The 24,470-nt window shown below is 54.0% G+C and overlaps 1 protein-coding gene across 6 annotated transcripts in view; it reads right to left on the bottom strand.

Moving 5' to 3' along the window:
* The window catches only part of HNF1B (HNF1 homeobox B), a 54,057-nt gene that overhangs the window by 6,733 nt on the left and 22,854 nt on the right, over positions 1 to 24,470 (bottom strand). For 2 of the 6 annotated variants that reach the window (XM_008271145.4, XM_008271143.4), the window contains exons 5-8: positions 15,074 to 15,234; positions 9,143 to 9,275; positions 3,245 to 3,439; positions 1,218 to 1,336 (exon numbers count right to left, since the gene is read on the bottom strand). In XM_008271145.4, coding sequence (XP_008269367.2) covers positions 1,218 to 1,336; positions 3,245 to 3,439; positions 9,143 to 9,275; positions 15,074 to 15,234 — 608 coding nt within the window. Of the gene's footprint in view, positions 1 to 1,217; positions 1,337 to 3,244; positions 3,440 to 9,142; positions 9,279 to 15,073; positions 15,235 to 24,470 lie in introns of all 6 variants that reach the window. The other 4 variants (XM_008271144.4, XM_008271142.4, XM_051825476.2 and 1 more) reach the window with 3 other exon arrangements.

Consider the following 24,470-nt stretch of genomic DNA (forward strand, 5'->3'; position numbering starts at 1 on the left):
GGTGAGAGAACAGGGGCCAGGCAGGTCCCACACACCTCGCCCTCTGCCCCCGACTCCGGAGCCTGGCCCACCAGGCCGTGTGCATGTTCCAGTGCCCAAGTTGTGCCAGGCGCTTAATCCACCTGGGCCGGCTGAATCTTTAGGAGAAGGACACCTCACAAAGCTCATTTTACAGATGAAGAAACAAAGGTTCAGAGAGGCCAAGGTCACCGAGAGAATGGCAGGACCGAGCCTAGAACCAGCTGCTCCACCATGCGCTACGGCTGGGAGGAGATGGGGGGGAAGGGCAGAGCAAGCCCATGAACGAAACGACCCAGAAACACATGGTGGTGGATGGAATGTGATTGGCAGGGCTCAGATGGGAAAAAGGCCATCACTGAGACCAAATCCTGCTGAGAGCCTCTGATATGAAGTTCAAGGCTGTTGCTTACTTATCTAGGAATCGATAAAGGCCAAACAGTTCCCACATTGCACAGACCCCAGCTGCTAAAAGGTCTTATTGTGTTGCTCTGGAACCGTGTTCAGACATCTCGTCCTGCTTTCTAACTTCCTGTTTTCTAACTCAGTGTCCCCCTTGCAGCCCGCCTGCCCAGGAGACAGCGATGAGCCTGGCTGCTGGCCATCTGTTTCTATGGCTTTGTCACCTGGACAAGGAGGTGGGAATCAGTCATCCGGCAAAATGATGACTAAGCCGCTAGATTCCCCACTTTCAGCACACCAGGAAGTGGACTCCAAGCTTCCTGATAAAACACCAGGTGAATGCGGACCCTGGAAAGACCTGGCTGCTTCCTGGGGAGCCCCCACGGAAGCTCCCTCGGAGTGGACAGAGTTCTGGGTCCAGCAGGGGTCCTGGCCGGGGAGGGTCAGCCCTGGGGCTGACTCTCTACTCTCTCACTACTTTGTGGATCTGCAAGGATCCTTCCTGCAAAGCATGGAACTCAGCAGGGGGTCTACCCACCTCCCCCAGACCTCTTTCCTAGTCATCAGTTGATCACTGGGCACTCACTACGCATTCTCAGTGCCTAACGGCTGCACATCATCCAGGCTCCAGTGACCATCAGACTTCACTGCTCACGTAGCACGCCCGCTAGTCTTTCTGCAAGTAACTCACAGAGCCTTGGGAGGGGGCCCCCAGAGAGACACGCTTGCTGCCTCTGTGCCACGTCCACAGCCTTGAGTCATCACCCCCAGCCCCGGCCCCGTCTTGCCCGCATTACCTGTTTGCTGGAAGACATGTTGGTGAGCGTACTGATGCTGCTGGTGTCTGAGACCACCATGGCCGATGGAAACCGGGAAGTATGGGAATACTGGGGGGGTTCCTGCTTGTGTGTGTACACTGCAGAGACAGAGTGGGGACAAAGTCAAGGTGCACATCTAGGCACACACCCCCACACACACCTAGTCCCCTCCCCCTGACCCTCCACATAGCTCCTCTTTCCCTGGGTAGATGGAAGTGGGTGATGGTCACCTGTGCAGGGGTGGTGCAACGTGGCTAAATCTGTGCTCCTTAATCAAGTGACTCAACCTCAGTCTCCTCATCTATAAAATGGGGATGCTATTTGTTGCCGGCTTACAAGACGCTATGCTTAAAGTACTTTGTACCAGGTTAATAAATAGCCTTGCCTAGTGTAAATGCTCCCCCGACCCTCTATAAAATGTAGGTGTCAAGGCTTCAGCAAGTGCCCCGTGGGCACGTGTGGTGCCTTTGAGATTTGAAGCCTAAAGGAGTTCTATGTAACGGGCAGATGTGAATTCCCTGGCTAAGACAAGAATGCCAGGTCTCAGGGCAGCAGCTGTCGACTGAGCAACAATTTCAATCAGACACGGGATAATTGGTTGCATCATTCTGAGCTGATGCAGTTTGCATAAAATGGTACCAAAGCTTTATGACATCACAGCAGCTTTATGACATCACAGAGACGTAAGACGATGGCCCAAAGAAGACTGGAGTGAGAATGAAATTCTGGGAGCACAGAATTTGAGTTTCAGTGGTTTTTAGTGCTTCTCCACAAGTCTGGAGCTTCTGCATGCCTGGGAGCTGTCCCTGAGCCTCGTGCAAATTCCAGTCACATGACCAAATGACAGATGCACGTGGGCGCTTGGTGTGACGCAGGGCCCAAGGGATCCCAGGACACGGAGCCCACCGAGGAGTCCTCCAGTATCGACCAACTGGGGTGAAGGTCACGGGCCTGCCTCTGCTTGCCCTTCCCATGCAGGGAGGCTGGGCACTGCCTGGTCCACGGCCTCAGCTGTCCCACCTAGGCCTGGCCACCGAGGGAGACTGCCCGGGGCAGTGGGCAAGTGGGAGTCACACTGCCAGGCTATGGCAGATCTCAGAAGCTGCAAAAACGTGACTGGAATGCGAACCGGGGCTCAGGAAGCAGCTCCCCTGCCTGCACGGGGGACTGAGCCCTCGGGAGGAAGACAGACGGAACCTGCTGTGCTCCCTCAGCGTGCTACCTGCTGGAGTCAGGAGTCCAGTCTGGCCCCAGGCTAACTCCACACCGCACGCTTCCCTTTGGTCCCGAAGAAGAGGAGAGCACAGGATGTCCGCCTGCTCCAAGGCTCCTTCCCAAGCTCCTAGGCTGGGGTGGGGGCCATGGCTGGAGGACCAGGGGCCTGGGGTTCAGGATGGAAGGCAAAAAACAGGTAGACACTGGGGAGGTGCAGAAATGGGGAGCAGCCTCTGTGTTGGGAGCAGACACCCAGGATGACACACAGGTGGCGTTTTGCACCTAGGTCCAGGGCTCCTGGTTAGAGATGTGTGTGGTGGATAAACTGGAGGGCAGAGTTACTCTAGAAAGTTTTCTATTTTAGGCAGGCAAACAGGATGCCAATTAAAGGGCAACCTTGATTATCTGGAAGTAGCTTTTTGCAGACTGAATTTTGGATTCAAAAAGTTAAGTTGAGGCTCGTTGGGAAAGGGTGCTGTGGCCGATTGGTGATGTCTCTTCCCTGGGTGCTGGAATGGCAAACTGGCATGTGCTCCACCTGCCATCTGTCTCCCAGCCCTTTACAGGTGGGCCCATGCTGCTGCCACACCAAACCTTGCCCTCGGCACCTGAAGCTAGGCAAGAGGACTAGAACGGGCACAACAACATGGAAGAATTATGGTTGAGAAATTGGCTGGCTTGGTTGTTGGCAGGGAGCAAGCCAGCTCCTTTCTGAGGAAATGCACAACCAGGGAGGGAAGTGGCGGTGAGGGGGGGAGGGGCTCCATCCCCTGGCCCACTCGTGTCCTTACTGTGCGAGTTCTGTAGCTGGGTCACAGCAGCCATGAAGGGCTGCTGGGCCATGTGGCTACCGGGGCTCTGCTGCATGAGGGGCTGCTGGTGGGGGCTGTGCAGCTGCTGGGAGAACTGCACGGGCTGCAAGGCTGCCAGGCTGCCGGCCACACTGTTGATGACGGGGACGCTCTGGGCTTGGGACGAGTTGAGGCCTGTGGGAGCAAGAGGGAGAGGTCAGCAAGGCTGCATGTGAGTCTGTGGAGCGGGGAGCGGCTGGTGACACCGCCGAATGCTGGGCTGAGCGCCTGAGCACACCATCATTTGGGAAGGGACTTCAGGGGCAGAGACGCAGAGGCTGGGAGAGATCAATCAGCTTGCTATGAAGTCACGGGGAGCTGTGGCACGGACCTGACCACAGCCTGAGAGTCTCCCAGAGGCATCCTGTGACCGCCCAGACTCAGCCCGGGGAAAGCTGACTCTACCTGCCCACTGCCCCCATGCCACACTGGGCAAAGCTGAAGCTGGGCACCCTAGGGCACAGCGCACTGCCCGGATCTATGTTTCCAGTAGAGGGCAGGAGGGTGCAGGCACCTGCAAATTGATTGACAGCAAAACAACTCCCACAATCCTGGGAGTCTGGAGACTCTCATTAGGAGGCTGTGCCAAGACCCTGGGAAAGGTTTTGAGTCCCTCAGGAGCTGGGAACTCAATCTGGGCCTCCAACGTGGGCCTCCAAGTGTGCACATTGGCAGGAAGCTGGAATCAGGAGCAGAGCTGGGACTGGAACCCAGGCTGTCCCATTCAGGATATGGGAATCCTGAGTGGCATCTTCACTGCAAGACCCTGCCCCTGAAATGGGCAGATCGCATCTGGTAGCATCAAGAGGCCCAGGTCTTGGACAGGGGAAGCAGTAGATTACAGGTTGGCCCTTGGCAGTAGCAGGCTTGCCATCTCTGGCACTGTGGCTATTCCCTGGGCCTCTGGACACTGCACACCGCCCCCATGAGGACTGGGTCCCCTGGTACCCAAGCCTTTTATCTTCTCCCTGGGCAGTACCCTGGGGAAGGCAGCTGAGGTTGGGTTGGAGTGAGGACTAGAGGACCAGGAGACGAGAAACCCGGACCGCTGTCCAGGAACTGCCAATGTTCCTTTGTTCTTGCTTTCAGGAAAGGGGCGAGGGGTGGAGAATGGGATGAAGAGAGAAATCCAGGAGAAGGCCTCTGTCTGGGCAGATGCAGAGGGACACCTCGAGAGCCTTCGTGAAAGGGAGCCGGCTGCACCAGCAGCTCCCAGGGAAGTCCACTCGCTTCCCTCCAGCCAGCATCTCCTGGCACCCTGCTATCCTGTTTCACTTCCACACCTTTCACTTAGCATCTCCCTGTCCTAGGAGCTAGAACTTGCTGTTTTTTTTTTTTTTTTTTTCCCCAGAAGCCATGGCTGCTGCCCTGTTTAGAAAATGTCTGTCAAGAAGAGCAAATTAGGGGCTGGTGCTGTGGCACAGCAGGTTAACACCCTTGCCTGAAGCACTGGCATCCCCTATGGGTGCTGGTTCAAGACCCGGTTGCTCCACTTCCAGTCCAGTTCTCTGCTATGGCCTGGGAAAGCAGTAGAAGATTTGGGCCCTTGCACCTGTGTGGGAGACCCAGAAGAAGCTCCTGGCTCCTGGCTTCAGATCAGCACAGCTCTGGCCGTTGCTGCCATCTGGGGAGTGAACCAGCGGATGGAAGACCTCTCCTCTGCCTCTCCTTCCCTCTCTCCGTCACTCTGACTTTCAAATAAATAAATAAATCTTTAAAAAAAAAAAAAAAAAAGGAAGAAGAGTAAATTATCCTGCGCAGAGCACATGGCATTTGAAGACTGAGTTTTTTGGGTTTTAGTTTGCTTGTTTAGATTCATTTTATTTGAAAAGCAGAGTGACAGGGAAAGAGGGGAGAGACAGAGAATTTTCAATCAACTGGTTCAATCCCCAAATGGCCACTCTAGGGTGGGGCTGGGCCAGGCCAAAGCTAAGAGCCAGGAACTCTATCCGGGTCTCCCACATGGGTGGCAGGAGACCAAGTACTTAGGCCATCATCTGCTGCTTTCCCAGGCACATTAATAGGGAGCCAGATCGGAAGCAGAGTGGCCCGGACTCAAATCGGTACTCTGATGTGGGATGCCAGCAACGCAGGCTGCAGCTCAAACCCGCTACACCACAGTGCTGGCCCGGAATCATCCGGGAGAGCTCCGAAAGAGACACACACTCCTGGGCACCGCCCAGGACTTGATGAGTCAGCACCTTCGCTCTCTTCCAGGATCCAGGCTGATGTCATCCTGGCTCAGCAGGGGTGTGGGTGTTGGCCTCTTCCTTTGTTTTTGGGGGCTGGGTGCCTGCTTCAGTAGCCTGCCACCCAGTCCAGCAGGAAAGCAGAGAGTGAGGACTGGGCACCGCCAAGTGATGTACTGTCACTGTCACTTCCTCTGTGGGCCCTGCAGAGCTGGGGCAGGACCCCTGAACCCCACAACTTCTGAATCAGCGAAATGAGGATGCCACAACCAACTCTCCATCCCAGCACCTCACAGGCGGGGCCACTGTGTCTCCACCAAGCTCCTCACCCTTCATTCTCTGTCCACCCCAAGCATGTATGCAACACACACCCGCCCCTCTGTGGCTGGGACACACTCCAGTCTGGCCCATCTGCAGCAGGAGATGAAGGTCATTGTGAGAAGGCAGGGAAGCAGGGGTGGGGGAAATAGGAGGAAAAAACTAAAAACTAAGGACCAGCCGCAGGGAAAATGCTTGTCAGATGATGCCTAAAAAAGAAAGAACAGGTAACTGTGCCTTTCAGTGTGGGGGCCGGCGCTGTGGTAGAGTAGGTAAAGCTGCCGCCTGCAGTGCCAGCATCCCCTATAGGTGCCGGTTCAAGTCCCGGCTGCTCTACTTCCAATCCAGCTCCCTGCTATGGCCTGGGAAAGCAGTAGAGGATGGCCCAAGTGCTTGGGCCCCTGCACCCACATGGGAGACCCAGAAGAAGCTCCTGGCTCCTGGCTTCTGATAGGTGCAGCTCCAGCGGTTGTGGCCAGTTGGGGAGTGAACCAGTGGATGGAAGACCTCTCTCTTTCTCTCTCTCTGCCTCTCCTTCTCTCTCTCCGTAACTCTGACTTTCAAATAAATAAATAAATCTTAAAAGAAAAAGCTTCTTGTGGGAAAAAGGAAGGTAAGTGGGGCACTCTGCGGGTTTGTGGATGATGCTGGTTGTAGAAATACAGAAGTGGGATAGCTTATCCATGAGCCTTTTACTCGAATCTTCTAGAAGGCAAGCACGCTGTTTTCAGGTATCCTGGTACTACTAAGGTTACCACATTCCATATACCAGGGCCCCAGAGAAAAGGCAGTAAATTCAAAATCATTTTGTATTTTGTGAGTCCTCTAAAGGCTTCTCCATTCCCATTCTCCTGCAAAACCATCAGCAGAGTGCGTCCACTTCCAAGCAGCTAGGGGCAGAGCGAGAGCCACACACACTCATTGAACACACTTGCGTGTCTCCTGTGTTCACTCCATCCTGCCCTAACACATGTAAGTCATCCTTTTCAGCTGCGATCCAGGTGCCATCTCAGGGACAGCAGAGGGAAGGAAAGGAAAAGGCGGGACGGAAACAGAGACAGCGCCACCGGCACCAGACACGAGGGAGGCCAAGAGGAAAGGAGGCAACACCAGGCCCAAAGCAAGAGACTCATGTCATGGGCCAGCGGCAGGCCTCCCGCAAGCCATTTCGGGACAGTTTCCAAGGGTCACGGTGATGCTTTCCAGAAGCCAGGACCTGCCCTGAGCTGTCATAGCGCAGCTGAAAATACATCGAACACTCATGGACACTGAGGCTCTCAGAGAAGGGGCAGGTGTCACAGCACAGCAGGCTGACCACAGCTTGGAACGCCCACATCCCAGGTCAGAGTGTGGGTTCGAGTCCCAGCTGTTCTGCTTCTGACCCAAGTCCCAGCAAATGCACCCGGGAGGCAGTGGATGACAGCTCAAGTCCTTGAGTTCCTGCCACCCAGGTAGGAGACCTGGATGGAGTTCCTGGTTCCTGACTTCAGCGTGGTCCTGTCCCAGCTGTTGCAGCCATCTGAGGGGTGAATCAGCAGATGGAAACTTTCTCTCTCCCTCTGCCTTTCAAATAAATAAATAAATCTTTTTTTTTTTTTTTTTTTTTTTTTGACAGGCAGAGTTAGACAGTGAAAGAGAGACAGAGAGAAAGGTCTTCCTTTCCGTTGGTTCACCCCCGAAACGGCTGCCACGGCCAGCGCGCTGCGCCGATCTGAAGCCAGGAGCCAGGTGCTTCCTCCTGGTCTCCCATGTGGGTGCAGGGCCCAAGCACTTGGGCCATCCTCCACTGCACTCCCGGGCCACAGCAGAGAACTGGACTGGAAGAGGAGCAACTGGGACAGAATCCGGCGCCCCTACCGGGACTAGAACCCAGTGTGCCGGCGCCGCAGGCAGAGGATTAGCCTAGTGAGCCGCGGCACTGGCCTAAATAAATAAATCTTTAAAAAAATCAATAAGCAACCTCTTAGAGAGACAGCAACAGCTGGAGCCTGCTTCAGCCTCCCCACGGCCTGCACCGGCCCGTCTGCGGTGGGGCACAGCCCTGGTGCAGAGCAGCAGGGAGGCCCCAGCCTGCTCACCTGTCTGCAGGCACGTGTGCAAGCAGCCTAGTTGTCTTTAAAGTTTTCAAAGCCCAGAGACACTACGACAGCCTCCCTTGGGTCCTCCTGCAGTGCAACTTCAGCTCTGCCTATGGAGTCTCAAACACCACGCAAACCCCCCATTTAGGAGGAAGCCTGTCACACCTTGCTCCATCTTTATCAGCACGAAGAACCTTCTGGAAAATACACTGCATGCCGAGGGACAGGAATGAACACAAAAGCAGACAATGCTTTACACATTTATAGATTCCCTGTCATGTGATTACCTCAATAGGTCATTCTACAAAATAGGTATTTACAGGGATGGTGCTGTGGTGCTGCAGGTAAAGCTGCTGCCTGCGATGCCAGCACCCCTTATAGGCGCTGGTTTGAGTCCTGGCTGCTCTACTTCCAATCCAGCTCCCTGCTAATCAACCCAGGAAAGCAGCAGAAGATGGCCTAAGTGCTTGGGCCCCTGCACCCACGTGAGAGACCTGGAAGAAGCTCCTGGCTCCTGGCTTCGGATCAGTCCAGCTCCCTCCAATGCAGCCATGTAGGGAGTGAACCAGCGGATGGAAGACCTCTCTGTCTTTCCCTCTCTAACTTTGCCTTTCAAATAAATCTTAAAACAAACAAACAAACAAACAAACAAAAAAACCAGTTATTTATTTGAAAGGCACAGAGACACAAAGAGCGACAGACAGAGAGGTCTCCTTCTATCTGCTGGTTCACTCCCCAGGTAGCAGCAACCAGGCTGGGCTGGGCCAGGCTGAGGCCAGGAACCAGGAACTTAATCCAGGTCTTCCAGGTGGACAGCAAGACCCAGCTACTTGAACAATCCCAGGGTGCACATCAGCAGAAGCGGAACTCAGGAGAGCAGAGCTGGGACTTGAACCCAAGCCTCTGATATGGAGCTCGGGCATCCCGGATGGCATCTAAACCCCTTTGTCCGCCCCTCAACAACCCATTTTACCAATAAGGAAATTGAGCCACATGACGGTTCAGTGATTCGACCCATGACACACAGCTATTGAACCGTGACTGAGATTCCAATCTATCCCATAATTTTCTCTTGTTTTAGGCTAAACAATCCAAGTATTGCTGAGGGGAGAGGTGAGAAACTAAAGAAGTTAAATCAAGTGCACGAGTCGTGGGTGAGATCCAAGGGGACCTCCCGCACTGCTTCCCACCACGCCAGCTGGCTCCCCGCTCTTCTCCCGGCCGCCGCATGTTCTGACCGATGAGGAACTTACTTTGTGCAATGGCCATGACTCCAGAGAGGGGGGTCATGATGAGGTTCTGAGACTGCTGGGGGTTATGGTGGGAGAGGCTGTGGATGTTTGTCAAGGTGCTGACGGGGGGCAAACCTCCTCCGGAGACTGAGATCTGCTAGAGAGAGGAAACAAGAACGGCGTAAGTGGACCAGAACCACCCAGGACACTTCCCGCGTGGCACAGCTAACTCCCTGACTCACGCGTTCACTCACTGACCATCAGTGAGCACCACAAATGCTCATGCGCTCTCGCGGCGTGCGGCCCCTGTTCTGCCTTCTGCGCGTTACGGGTGCTAGAGACGCATAACTGCTAAAAATAACTGCAGGCGTGGGCTGGGGTGCCCCAGTGAGAGCAGGTTAGGGGCCAGCAGGAGCACGGGGATGCTCTTGCTGCTCCAGGATGCGCTACTCGTGCGTGAACTGAAACCACACCGCAGTCCCACGCAGTGGTGGAGACTTCTGTCAGTCCCATTTCACAGAGGGGTAAACTGAGGCTCAGAGTAGGCATCCGTGCTGCCAAAGATTCCGTAACTAGGCAATAGTACACCCGCTATTCAAACCCAGGTCTGTCTGACCCCAGAACATAAGTTTTGATCGGTTATGTAGGACTACTAAGGGCTGGGGACACCAGCCATGACTGGGGATCCTTTTCCAGATTTGTAAATGCAAATCCACCCCTCCCCCTTTGTTCATTCAAGGAACTGATGATGTAATGACAAAGCTATTACATGAGTCTTGAACACCCTCCACTCAGTTTCACCATTATATATATATATATATTTTTTTTTTTTTTGACAGGCAGAGTGGACAGTGAGAGAGAGAGACAGAGAGAAAGGTCTTCCTTTGCCGTTGGTTCACCCTCCAATGGCCGCCGCGGCCGGCGCGCTGCGGCCGGCGCACCGCGCTGATCCGATGGCAGGAGCCAGGAGCCAGGTGCTTTTCCTGGTCTCCCATGGGGTGCAGGGCCCAAGCACCTGGGCCATCCTCCACTGCACTCCCTGGCCACAGCAGAGGGCTGGCCTGGAAGAGGGGCAACCGGGACAGAATCCGGCGCCCCGACCGGGACTAGAACCCGGTGTGCCGGCGCCGCTAGGCAGAGGATTAGCCTAGTGAGCCGCGGCGCCAGCCTCACCATTATATTTAAGACACAGTTTAGGAAGGAAAGCTACTGATTTTGTATATTCTCTTTCTGCCCATTTTTTAAAATTTATTCCTACTAGCGTCTTTTCCTCGCTGATTTTGTTTTCATGTTCCCAAGCGCCTGACTGTATCATGAGACTATAATGTTAACAGGGGCCCTCTTTCTTGCTGATAGCAATCTATCTTCATGTCTTAATACATTGGTTAGAACTTTCTAGGTAGTAAAAACAGTAGCAGCTGGGGCTGGTGTTGTGGCATAGCAGGTAAAGCCGCCGCCTGTAGAGCCGGCCTCCCATATGGGCACCACTCTGAGTCCTGGCTGTTCTACTTCTGATCCAGCTCTCTGCTGTGGCCTGGGAAAGCAGTAGAAGATGGCCCAAGTCCTTGGGCCCCCGCACCCGTATAGGAGACCTGGAAGAAGCTCCTGGCTCCTGGCTTCGGGTCAGTGCAGCTCCAGCCATTGTGGCCATCTGGGGAGTGAACCAGTGGGTGGAAGACCTCTCTCTCTCTCTCTGCCTCTACTTCTCTGTAACTCTGCCTTTCAAATAAATAAAACAAATCTTAAAAAAACAGTAGCAGCTGTAACAGATGCACTTGTTATGTTTCTGACATCATCAGAAATGTTTCAAATGTGCTCTGGTTAATTATAATTCTAAAGATGCTATCATTATTTTATTTTATTTTATTTTATTTTTGACAGGCAGAGTGGACAGTGAGAGAGAGAGACAGAGAGAAAGGTCTTCCTTTGCCGTTGGTTCACCCTCCAATGGCTGCCGCGGCTGGCGCGCTGCGGCTGGCGCACCGCGCTGATCCGAAGACAGGAGCCAGGTGCTTATCCTGGTCTCCCATGGGGTGCAGGGCCCAAGCACCTGGGCCATCCTCCACTGCACTCCCTGGCCACAGCAGAGAGCTGGCCTGGAAGAGGGGCAACCGGGACAGAATTCGGCGCCCCTACCGGGACTAGAACCCGGTGTGCCAGCGCCGCAAGGCGGAGGATTAGCCTAGAGAGCCGTGGCGCTGGCCAAGATGCTATCATTTTATATATACATTATTTTTCATAGTAGTTTCTTTTGTATAGTTTTATTTTTTTATTTAAAAAGTTATGCATTTATTTTCATTTTATTTGAGAGACAGAGAAAAAAATCTTCCATCTGCTGGTTCACTCCCCAAAGGCCTACAACAGCCAGAAGCCAGGAGCTCCATCCTGGTTTTCCACATGGGTGGCAGGGACCCAAGTGCTTGAGCCGTCACCTGCTGCTTCCCCGGGGGCTGAATGAGCAGGAAGCTGGGCGGGAAGCAGAGCAGTCGGAACTCAGACAGGGCTTTCCCACGTGCGAGTTGGGCGTCTCAAGCGGTGGCTTCACCACCACATCACATGCCTGCCCCACGTACAGTTTTCAACTAACTTTCCCAATTATTATTCAGCAACACCCCCCCCCGCCCCCCGCCCTGACACTGCGGCAAGCACCAGGACCCTTGAGAGGGGCTTTCAGAGTAATCCAGCTTCTCTGTTTTTCTGCCACCCAGGGCTCTTTCAGCTTTGACGGCTAACACCAGCACCCAGGTACCAGATACCCTGCCCTCTGGCCAACCCCACAGCCTCCAAGGTTAATTTGAAAAAAGAAAAGAAAGGAAAAGCCAAACAGGTTTGTTTGTGTTTTTCAAATGAGCATCAAGAAATGAGGTAGAGGTCACATGACCAAGAAAGAATTCCAACCGCATGGAACAGGAGAGAACCGGCCTGTTGGCCAGACTTGTTTTTCAGAGATGTCAGAGTCATAAAAAACAGCAGGGATCTGCCCTCCAACTGACTCCCTTGGGTAATGGAGTCCTTCGGGGATCTCTGGGCTGTTTCAACCTGGAGGCCAACGATTAAGACAGCCTGCACGCGTGGCTTCAGTTTGTCCAGTGTGCTCCCCAAGTGTGCTCCGTAGAGAATGCCGCCCACAGGGCAGGCCAAGGAACCAGTCCTCCAGCAAGTGGGGGCCGGGTTTACTGGAGTTCAAGCCCCGCCCACTTTCTGTGTTGGACTCCACAAAGTCCCAAGGGTACTGGGCACAGACTGGACAGCTGGGAGAGCCCAAAAGCCATCAGCGTGCGTCCCCCCACCCCGACCCACGGGGTTTCTAATCATTGCCCCTGCTTTGCAGTCTGGGAAATGGAAGCTGAGAAAAGTTAAACAAGGCTAGGCTTCTCATCATGAGGCCATGCTACTTGGTACTATGAAACTATCCAATACGTGCTTTTCCTAAAACAAAACAAACAAAAAACTGCAAACCTCAGCCTGACTCCTCCCCACCCCTTTAAAATCAAAATTTACCATTTGGGTACAGAGTATGGAGACTGGGGGAGGGAGCAACAGCACCACAGGGAGTGCTAACAGATTGGCTTTATTTCCACAATTCCCTGCAGGAAGATTCCCACCCCCACCTGACTGAAAGCCAGCCCTGAGACTGTCACTCCAGGAACAGGGCTTACCCCACCACGGAGCCACAGGGCCACCAGCCGTGCTCAGACCTGTCTGTGATGTTCTCACTCTCCATTTCCCAGACAAACAAAGCGATCGCTGCGCCCTCCCACTGGGAAATGACAGAATCAGGACCTGCACACCCGGGTTCTTTTTGAGCCACACTCCTCTCCTGCCTTGCCCGACCAAGCTCACAGGGACGTGTTACACATTAACAGAGAACAGACTCTTGAATTTGGGCATCCAGGGGTAGTGTCACATCATAGGAGCCAGGGTGTTAGGGACAGGTGAAAAGCTGCGCCTGCAAACAGGTTCCAGATGTTTGCTAACGTTTGAGGTGTGCTGGCTGGGTCAATCATCAATCCAGTAATATACGGCCCAGGCTGGGCAGTGCTGAGCAGAACAGGAAGCAAAAGGCACGTCTTCAGGCTGGGTCTGGAGCACCCTCAGCCTGGGGGAGGCAGCCTGCCTCCTGGAAGGAAGAGCAGGAGAGCTCAAAGGGGAAGCCCCAGGACCCGCAGGCAGCAGACCTGTCCCCCAGGGCTCCCTTCCCTGGGAAGCCTGCGTATTCCCCCGTATTCCCCGACCCTGACTTGTTTGGGTCTCAATGTGGACTCTGGAGAAATCGCTAAGCGTGGTCTGCAGCGGACCTGCACTGGTTTTCAGGAAGTGGAATCTCTGTTAAGGTTTGGAAGAAGGCAAGGGGACTCCAAGATGCCCCCCCCCTTCAAAGTGCCCTTTCGATTTTTTTATTTAATCACTATTTACTTATTGAGAGACGGAGTGCTCCCATCCACTGGTTCCCTCCCCCAAATTCTCACAATTGGAGTGGGGGTGGGGGGAGGTTGGGACTGGAGAAGGAGAGGAGGGAAGGGGCTGGAGGCCAGACCTGGAAGCCTCGAACTTGATTCGGGCCTCCCAAGTGGGTGACAGAAACCCAAACACTTGAGCCATCGCCGCTCCCCGCTCCCTCCCAGGCTCTGCATCGGCAGGAGTCAGGAGCCAGAGCTGGGGACTGACCCCGGACTCCCGTCTGGGACTCAGGCGTCTTAGCTGCCCTGCCTTTTCACCTCTGTTTGCAGAGACCACTCCAGAGACAGCAGCTCAGGGCCCCTGAAACCAGGGTTGGCCGGGCCAGCGCTCTCCTCAGAAGCCACACTTTGTTTGTCCTGTGGGCAGCCAGGGACCTGATTGCCTGTGACTCACTATTCCTGTGTTGCCTACACAGCACACACACGTCAAGGTCTAGAATGGCAAGTGCTCTCCACCCCCTCCCCCTCCCCCGCGCCCTCTCGCCTCTGGCTCAGACACTGTGTGTGTGTGCGTGCGTGCGTGCGTGCGTGCGGGAATGTGTGCAGCTCCACCTCGGGCTTGGGAATCGGGAACCCTCGGCTCCTCCCTCCCCTGAAACACAGAGCATGACCCAAAGAATGAAGTTTTCCATTTCTGACCCTGGCAGGGGTCAAAATGCTCCTGTTTCGCCATAGGAGCAGGTCCTTGGGCGTTGGCACTGTCCCTCCCTCCCCAAGTGGGCCACACGCACATCTGGTGCAGGGCCGTGTAGAGGAACACAGGAGCGTCATTCGGTGACCACAGCACTGCTATTAACATAACAATGCTGCCATTTATTGCGCACTGCCCAAGCGGGCTCTGTGCCGAGCGCTAGCACCCTGGGTCCCCCAACAACACTGCTGCTATTACCTCTACTTTATAGACGAGGAAAAGAGACCTACAGTGGCTCAGCAACCTGCCCAAGGCCGCACAGCTATTAAGTGTCCCAGCTGGGACCCCACGGCACTGTCGCTTCAAAGCCCTGTGTCTCTTTCCGGAAGTGGTGTCCCACCCCACCTGCGACCCTGACTCCTGCTGCTGCTGACTGCTCACCAGTACCAAGGGGGCTCGGTGGGGAGGGAGCATGGTGGGGGGGCTTGTCGCAAAGTGAGGTGCTCCCTGGGCTGTGGAGGCCTTGGAGAGGGGGATGAATGAACATTTTATCAACACAAATGTCATTGGCAGCCCCAAAACAAATAGTGTCCCACCCGGCTTGCTCCTTTATGAGGCATTCAATCAATAAAATGAGAGCAGAGCTCTGTCAGATTTATTGGCTGGGTTCAAACCGAACAGCTCTTCCACCCGCCAAAGGCTGGCTCGGGCTCTGCCTTTCCGTCCCGCCTCTGGCCGGCCCCCATTTTCCCCTGTGGGGCTACAATGGTTCATTGTTTGAGGCAGGCCTTGTGAGAAGTCCTGTTTGTTTTGCCTCTTATCTTATCAGCCCCAGAGCCACAATGGCCCAGGTGTACTCACCATTTTACCATCAGGTGAGAGGAGATTGTGGCCTGGGTCCAGGCTGGCTGGGGAGACTTGCTGTAAAACCGCCTGGCTGGTCACCATGGCGCTGTTGCCATGGTGACTGATGGTTGAGGAGGAAGTGACCTCATTGTTTCCTTGCTGGCTGTAGCGCACTCCTGCAAAACAATACAGACCCCACAGGGAACATTAGTGTCACCTGGACCCAGGAAACTGACTCAGCTCCCCTGTGTTTTCCAGGGTGGATGAGGAGAAAATCAAGTTGCTCTGGGCTTCCCTGTCCACCTGTCCATCAGCTGTCCTCCTCTGGGCTGAAGATGCTACGGTCTCTGCTTTCATTCTAGAATGGAAGCGCCATCCCGTTCACTGCCACGCGCCTGTGCCTCGGCACTTGGTAGCTGCTCACTAAACATCTAATGAATGAACGGGTAAGTTCTGCTTGCCACTGCTTCAGCGCCGTTCTTCCAGGATTTAGGGGCCGAGCTTGGCCTTCCTCTTCCCGGCTGCAGTATTTGATTTTTCCCAAAGCTTTCCAGCAATGTTCCCCTGGCAGCCCCAGTCCTGTGGGACTGCAAAGTAGAGGTAACCAACTTTACAAAGAGGAGGTACTTGTCTGGGGACTCCAGGAAGAACCATGGCTTATGCATCTGTGACACTGACCCCTATTTTTGGCCAATCCTGAGGCTAAGGGACACAGACAGCTCAAGACAGGGACAGGGCTGGGGGCTGTGGCTCTGGAACTCACATCCCTTCAATGGAATCTCGTTTGGCTGACTTCTTGGACACAGGGAAAGGCATGCCTGCTGGGCGGTGGGGTAGGCAGCACACACAGGTGGGAGGTGGGTACTCAGTTTGTCCTGCAAGGGAGGGCGGGAACCAAGCAGGTGGATGACCTCGCCCTCCTGTCTCCCTCTTGCTCAGGAACCCAAGCAGAGCTCTGTTCTCAGTGGAGGGAACGTGCTGGACAGGGACCGGCAGGAAGCGGAAGGGTGCAGAACCCAGCTTCGCTTTGCAGAGGTTTCAGCATCCTGCTTGACGTGCCCACGACACAGCCCAGGAAGAGCTTGGGGGTATTTGGTGGCATCGCACCCTAAACTCAGAGCTTAGGAAGACAGTGTCCTTGGTTCTTGCCACAGCTTGTCAAACAGGTGTGGGGGACCCAAGCCTCCAAGGAAGGGAGACCAAATGCGCTTGGCATGGAGTCATTTGGAAACCTGGGGCAGCTCTTTGGCTATACTTCTCCGTTTGCCCAGTTTTCCAGGAAGAACCATCCTTGAACTCTGTTCCCCACCCTGCCCCGCCTCTTTCTAGAGCAGGTTACAGATGCCCCCAGGAGCCAGGCCAGCGGCCCTACCCAGCAGCCTCTAACTCACCAAGCTAGAGCTCACCAAGGAGAGATCCAAGCCAGTGTCCCCTGGCTTTACCCAAGGTTCTCAGGTCCTAGGACGCCAGAGGGCCAGGGAGAGAACAAATGAACGCTAAAGCAGGCTTCGAACCTGCAAGAGCACCTGGTTTGACTAGGAAGGGGCTTGTTGCTTGCTCTACAGGCTTTTTCTGCTGGTGGGTGTCCTGGTTTGTTGATGCAAGGGGCTCTGGGAGGATAGTGTCAGGACCGGAATTCACTGGTTATTGGCACTACAATGAGGGGGAACAGCAACAACCATGAAGTTAAAGGAGGCGTGGCTTCCACATCTCCCAGTCAAAAGCTCTGCCCTGGCCTTCTTCCTCTGCACTTGTCTGCAGCTCCTGGGTCTCCTAGTCACCACCCTCTATTCCATCCATTGGATTCAATGAAGTTCTGTTTCTCCACTCCAGTGGGACGCTTCTGATAGTTCAAAGAGCTGTGATAGAGAAGAGGAAAGAGATGCGAACCCTGTGAACTCCAAAGGCAGAGTGAGGTCCAATGGAAAAGAGAAAGGCAGATTTCTGATGAATAAAAGGAAGAATTTCCCAATGAGGTGGGGGTGGTGGGAAGGCTGGGGAGGGGGGAGGCTCTGGGAGTAGACAGACTTGGGTTCACATCCTGACTTTGCTCTTAGGAGATGTGTGATCATAGGAAGATTACTTTCCCTCGCCTTGATTTACAGCCATAAAGTATGGAGAATATGTGCCCCATGGGGCTCTTTGGGGGTACAGGTAACATTGACACAGCTCCTAGCATGATGCCAAATAACTATTGGCACCATAGGCAGGGATGCGGGGAGCAGGAGAGCTGGCACAGGGGTGTATCCCAAGACATATGCTCTAGGGTACGCCAATTCTAGACAACTTCAGGCAGGTCTAAGCACTGAGTAGCCTTACCTTTCTATAACAAGCAGTTTCCACAGGACCCTGCCCTTTGCAGAACCCCTGATGCCTTGTCCTGCAAGCAACCTGGGGAGAGGCCTGGCCACTGCCCTCCCCCACCTTTTGGAGGAACTGGATGGCATCCTGTTTGTCTCCTGCTTTTTCTGATTCCTTGACCAGCTGTTTGCCTTCCCAGGATGCTCTGCTCCTGGGAGAGCGGTGATAACACCGGGAGTCAGGTGTGTTGTCACCTCCCAGCCAGTCCCCATCATCGATTCTGCCTCAAGTCAAACAGTCTCTGGATTTAGCCTATTTAATTTGGCTGCAGGAAACGGGCCAGCCCTCTGATGATCAAATATAGGTCACAGGGAGGCTTCTCCCCTACCACAGGCTGCGCAAGTATTTATTTAAAAATAATTAACCCAGGACATCCGCAGGGAACAAAAGCCTTCTTCACCGGCAAGAGAGCGTCCAGGGCTGTCTGTGAGAAGCCCGGCAGTGGAGCCCAAGGGTGCTATGGTTTTTATACTGGGGCTTTGGTCCCAACAAAACTTCATTACATGAAAAATATCACGGGGGCCAGCACTGTGGTGCAGCAGGTTAAAGCCCTGGCCTGAAGCCTCGGTATCCCATATGGGCACTGGTTCTAGTTCTGGCTGCTCTTCTTCCAATCCAGCTCTCTGCTATAGCCTGGGAAAGCAGTAAAAGATGGCCCAAGTGCTTGGGCCCCTGCACCTGCGTGGGAGACCCGGAAGAAACTCCCGCCTCCTGGTTTTGGATTGGCACAGCTCTGGCTGTTGTGGCCAATTGGGGAGTGAGTGAACCATGGGATGGAAGACCTCTCTCTCTCTCTCTGCCTCTCTCTGTAACTCTTTCAAATAAATAAAATAATCTTAAAAAAAAAAAAAAAGAAAAATATCACAGAGGAGCTGCTCTGTTTAAAGACAGGTGGGCCCAGACCTTCAAAATTCCCTTTAAAACCTCTGGCTGGGAGCCGGCATCATGGCGCAGCAGGTGAAGCTGCAGCCTGCATTCCCATCCAGGTGCTGGTTTGTGTCCCGGCTGCTCCACTTCTGATTCAGCTTCCTGCCAATGCACCTGCAAAAGCAGCAGAGGATGGCCCTGGTGCTTGGGCCCTGCCATTCACACAGGGGACATGGATGTTGTTCCTGACTCCTGGCTTTGGCTTGGCTGAGCCCTGGCATATTGCAGCCCTGTGGGGAACCAGTGGATGGAAGATTTCTCTTTCTAACTCCGCCTTTCGAAGAAATCAATCTTAAAAACAAAAACAAAGGAAAAACCCTCTGGTTGGAGGCAAACATTGGGTGCAGTGGTTAAGATGCTGCTTGGGACGCCCACATCAGAGTGCCTGGGTTCAAGTCCCTCCTCCACTCCCAATTCTACTTCCTGCTAATGCATACTCTGGGAGGCAGCAAGCAACGGCTCAAGTACATGGGTCCCTGGATTAAGTTCCTGGCTCTTGGCTTGTGTCTGTCTCTGTCTCTTATTTAAAGGATGATTTAACTTCAAAATTAAATTGAAATCTCTGGCTAAGGACTAGAGACCTGGCTGGGAATGAGGAGATTATGTTCATCATGACTTTGCCACCCATTTAATGGGTGAGCTCCAGCTTCCTCACCTATAAGCCAGAGAACCACCTGCTGCAGGGAGAGGACCGCTGTTCTGAAGCCTTTTGGGAGCAAGCCCTGGAGTGCTCATCAGACCAGAGTCTTCCTGCCCCAGGGTCTAGGCAATTATGAGATCCCAAGCAGCCGCTGGTCTTACAGGGAGGTGTGTGTGTGGGGTGGTGCAGGGTGTGTTACGGGTGTCTGCAGGTGACACCATAAATAGGTGCTCATGTTAGAGGAAGCAGAGACCAAGTCCTTTCACATTTCACAAACTCAGAAGAGCACTCGAAATGAGAACAAAAGTGGAGCTCAGAGTGTGGGGACCTGAATTGAAATCACGCCTCATCACCTAAGAGCTGTGTGACCTTGGGGAAGTTGTTTAACCCCCCTGAGCTTCCATTCCTCATCATTAACAATCCCCACCCTTAGGTCATTGGGAAGAAATCTGACCGAGTTAATGGTTTGAAATTCCCAGACCATGCTTAACACATAACAGTTGCTCAAACACATCCTCCTACTTTGGGACTGCTTTTGTCTCAAAGACGCATCGAGGCAGGCTGAGAGCATAGAGCTTACTGAGCATCTGCTAAATGCCTTGCACCAGACTAAGGAGCCTGCCCTAAGACTAGAATGAGGCTTCCCTTCCTCCTTCACCCGGGCCTGCAAGCTATGAAAGTGAATGCCTATGGGGCCGGCGCTGTGGCATAGCAGGTAAAGCTGCCGCCTGCAGTACCGGCATCCCCTATGGGCACTGGTTCAAGTCCCAGCTACTCCACTTCCGATCCAGCTCTCTGCTATGGCCTGGGAAAGCAGTAGAAGATGGCCCAGGACCTTGGGCCCCTGCACCCACGTGGGAGACCTGGAAGAAGCTCCTGGCTTCATTACAGCCATCTGGGAGTGAACCAGCAGGTGGAAGATCTCTCTGCCTCTGCCTCTCTGTAACTCTTTCAAATAAATAAATAAATCTTTAAAAAAAAAAAAGAAAAAAGAAAAAAAGAAAGTGAATGTCCAAGGTTTAACACTGACTGGCCAGAGCTGCCGGGCTAACAGCCACAGGGACCCCAGAAGAAATGACCATGGCAGACGGTAGCAGCATCTTCCATCACATCCAGGCTCAAACCACTAATTGGCCACATCCCCATCACCAGCCATCGGAACTACAACAAGCAGCAGAAGGCATCCCGGGAGGAGTCTAGAGACCCTGTGAGGTCATCTCCGCTCCCCATTCCCAGGCCTCAACATCCTGGGCCCTGCGTTACTGTTAAATTCCCAACGCCATCGGGGACAGATGCAGACTGTATGGTTTCTATTCTATATGATCAGAAGCTTCAAAAGCAGAGAGAAACCTACGGTTCCAGGAAGCCAGCACCACTTCCCTGCCTTCCTGGTCCAGCAGCATTCTTTGCATTGCTGCAGCCTGCACTTCTAAAACAGAATCATCCCAGCTCACTGCCCTGCTGGGGAACCTGTGACAGCCAGCTCCTCACTACGTTCTGGGAGAGCCCAGCGTCCGGGACAGGCAGCAGCGGTCCAAGTCGCCTCCCGTGCCTCATCTCTCCCTGCATCCCACGCACAGCGCCTGCCCCTTCTCCAGGGGGCCTGCTGTCTCCTGCCTCTGCGCTGGTCCCTCTGCCTGAAGCGCTCTGCCCATCTTCTCCCTGTCACATCCTCTAAGAGGACTGACTGTGGCCTCGTCCGTGAGTGAGGCTGGCAGTCCTCTGGCCCGTCCTTTGTAGTTTCCATGCTCTAGCGACTCTCACAGGAGGAGTCAGCCCCCCGGGAAGCGGATGGTAAATGTACCTCTTTCTCCCCTCCTTTAAGAAAGGGACGGCTTTTGCACACTCTGCCTGCCTGGTGGAGTGCCAGGCACTGGGAATGGCTGTTGATCAAAGGAAGGAGACCTCAGCTGCCTTGGCTACCCATGCCCGAGGATAAGCAGCGTCACTTCTAGCAGGAGAAAATGCAGTCAGTTCTGTGGTGCTGATTGCATTGAAAGGGCGATTCTAGGGGCTGCTGGTGTGGCACAGTGGGTTAAGCCACCCCCTGTGATGCTGGCGTTCAATATGGACAGCGGTTCGAGTCCTGGCTGCTACGCTTCCGATCTAGCTCTCTGCTAGTACACAGGGAAAGCAGGGAAGTGAACCAGTGGATGGAAGATTTCATTCTCTCTCTCTCCCTCTCTCTCTTTCAAATAAATAAGTAAATATTTTAAAAACTGTGATTCTGTCCTATTTGCACTGACAGATTACACTTGAGTGTAACTGAGTTTGTCATTGGAGACACATTAGGTAAATTCCAAAATCTGCATCGAGTTGAATGGAGTTGCAAAGGCATGCAGTCAATGGGCCTGTGCACACACACAGCTCCCTCACCTCACTGCAGGTGCTGTGTGCCATGGCAACCTTCGCTCCGCCCACCACTCAAGTGACCTGACAGCCCATAACCTTTCCAACACCCACCTCCTTGGGCAAGCTTCAGGACTTCCCCCAGCTCAAGTGCCGGATGTATTGTTACAGAGCATTTATGTGCTTTCCAACCATCTCACAGGCTGGATTCTCGATTCTCGTCTGTTGAGGACTGTCACTGATGGAGTTTGTGCCCTCAGCCCTGTATCTTCCCCTAAGCCTGGTGGTTTCTTGTTGCACGACTTTGCGAAGCGTCACGACATTTAGGACGTGCTTGTTGAGGTCCACAGAACTGACTGCGCATGTGTGCTCAAAGGCAGACACAAGCCCCTTACGGCAGGGGCCCCGGAGAGAGGCTCCACACGGGGACTGTTAAGAACAGAGACGTTTTAGAGACCTGCGTGGTGGGGCTTAGAATGACAACTCCGAGTGCCCCGGATCTAATCCAGCACTCAGAGCATTTTGAAAAACAGCTGAGACCTCAGCTCCACGATTCCAGTGATCCACAGGGGCCCAAGCTTCCAGAAATGGTCCCAAACGCCCCACCCCCCCTTATCTGCCTTAGCTCTCTCAGAGCTAAGGGGACCAGTCCCCTTTGGTGGCATTTTGATCTGTAAAATGGGCAGAGCTAGAATGATGCACAAATAACATCAGAGAGGCACTGGGCTCAGCCAGCTGAGCAAAAGAGAGCTGTCTCAGTGAGGATAAGATGATGAAGATGATGAGGGAATCAGGACCCCCGGGCACCGTGGTGCTCAGCCGGCCCTGCGTGCGTCCCCTGCATCGGGGTCTGAGCACCACACCCAGAATCTGGAGGGATGCTGGTCACCCTTGACATTTCAGAGCCAACCTCTCATCCTTGATAATGCAGGAATGTGCCTCTGGCCGGTGGACCTGTGCCAGCCCCAAGAGTGTGCGTCCCGGCCACCAACAGAGTAAACATTACTCAACCAGCCAGGCCCTGTCACACACATTCTTCCCCTGTGTTCCTAACCTCATGCAGAGCGCAGCCCAACCCCGCAGGGTCTGCAAAATTTAAGCTCAGGCGGCAGGGAGCGTGCGAAGGAGAAGGAGCCGCCAAGAGGAAACAGGCACGTCCACAAATTACCAGTAGCAGAGCTGTCTTCCCCGCGAAGCCGGGGCTGTTGGGGAGAGCGTGGTGGGGGTGAGGTCGGTTGGGGAGGGCCCAGGACCGCGTCCTGATCGCCACCCCCTCCCCTGGAACTTGGATGGGGCAGAGAGACAAATGATCCCGTCTGGGGATCTTCCGAGACCTCACTCCACTCGGGATGGAAGAATGTGAATGCCTTCCCAGCTGCAAACTGGGAGCTGGGAAAATGAAAGCATTCGGATGAGTTAGCATGGCTGCCTCGGTTCCCTCATTTGTAACCCCGTCCTTATTAACCTTTCCTCCTCTCTAAGGGTAAAGATTAATGCTTGCAAAGAGCTGGGGAGATTAAAAACCTGAAAGCCAGGAGGACAAGGCTGATGCAGGGGGAAAGCAATTTCAACACTGGGCAGGTTTCCATTCCAGGTCCCTTCCTACCTGCGGTGCCTGTGTTAGGAGCTCGGGTCACAAGAGCAGAAACACAGACAGGCCTGTGGGGACGGCAAACATTCTTGACTCAAGGAGTAAAAGCTGAGTGATACTTAAGGGAAGCCCACAAACTGGTTTTCTTATAAAAATCAAAGCAAGTGTAATCAAGAGAAGAAGAAAAAAATCGAGTCTTCCATTTCCATCCAAAGCACCTTGACTGAGAACAGAAGCTAATATGCACAGTGCACCTGGTAAGACTGCCCACGCAGAAGCCCTGGGTGTCCTCCCCAAAGCTCGCCAGGGAGCCACCGCTGCAGGCAAACATCACGTGCACTACAACCAACTCTTCAGCCTGCAGACGGCTGGCGCAGGTCAAAGGAACAGGCCTGGCACTCGAGGGCCTGAGCACCGGCTGCCGCTCCGAGTGTCACCGACGCCCATTTGGGTGGAAAGCTGAGAGACAAGGGCCACAGTCCAGCCAGGGGTCTCCCAGCTGTCAGCCCTCTTTCAAAGCTAAGCATCTCGGGCTTCCCCGTCAGCCCCTCGCAGGTTGAAGCTCCCCACCATGGCCCACTTAGAGTGTGCAGTGCTGTTGGGGGGTGGCTTATGTCTTAGCTGCACCTCTCACCAGAACCCAGGTCCCACGAGAGCAGGACTTTGCCTTCTTCATTGTCTCCCAGGGCCTTGCACAGAGCCTGGGCTTGTGCTAGGCTCTCAACCAATGTTTGTTGAACTGGGAAGTGACGAGTGAACGGCCCACACCTGCACCGTGCGAGCTCCACGCTGGCTTGCGTTTATCTGTTGTGTTGGGTGGTAGGGAAACGCCTGTGCAATACACGTGTCCTCTACATCTCCTGGCTTTTCTGGGGTGGTCGGTTGGGGGGAGGCAATTTTTTTTAAGGGAGGAAGAGGAGAGAGGAGACAAAAGTGGAACCAAGGTTGAAGAAACAGTGTTAGCAGGTCTGGGTGATCTCCCGTTGAAGGCACAGGTCTGTATGTCAAGTGGCCCAAATGACACACCAGGGCCACCTCCTCAGGCTGCAGACTTGGACAGCGCTTTGCCTGGTGCATAGAGGGCGGATGGGCTGCCTGCAGGGTGCCCACCGATTCTCTTCTTCTTAGAGTCTAAGCATAACACCTAGTACCCAGGGCTCGCTAAGGGGCTGGGGAGTGGGCACTTCTGCTAGCACAGGCCAACCCCACTTTTTTTTCTTCTTTTATTTACTGGAAAGGCAGAGAGAGAGAGAGAGAGAAAGAGAGAGAGAATGTCTCATCTGCTGGTTCATTCCCCAGAGGTGTGCAACAGCTGGGGCTGGGCCAGGCTGAAGCCAGGAGCCAGGAACTCCATCCAGGTCTCCCACATGGGTGGCAAGGACTCAACTAATTGAATGACCTGGTGCCTCCCTGAGTGTGCGTGAGCAGGAAGCTAGACTTGGGGGCAGGGCTGAGACACGAACCCAGGCACTCCGATGTGGATGCAGGGGTCTCAAGTGGCATCTTAACTGCTGCACCCAACACCCACCATGTAAGAAGCCAGT

Source organism: Oryctolagus cuniculus, chromosome 17, assembly GCF_964237555.1.
Source record: "Oryctolagus cuniculus chromosome 17, mOryCun1.1, whole genome shotgun sequence".
Taxonomy (NCBI): domain Eukaryota; kingdom Metazoa; phylum Chordata; class Mammalia; order Lagomorpha; family Leporidae; genus Oryctolagus; species Oryctolagus cuniculus.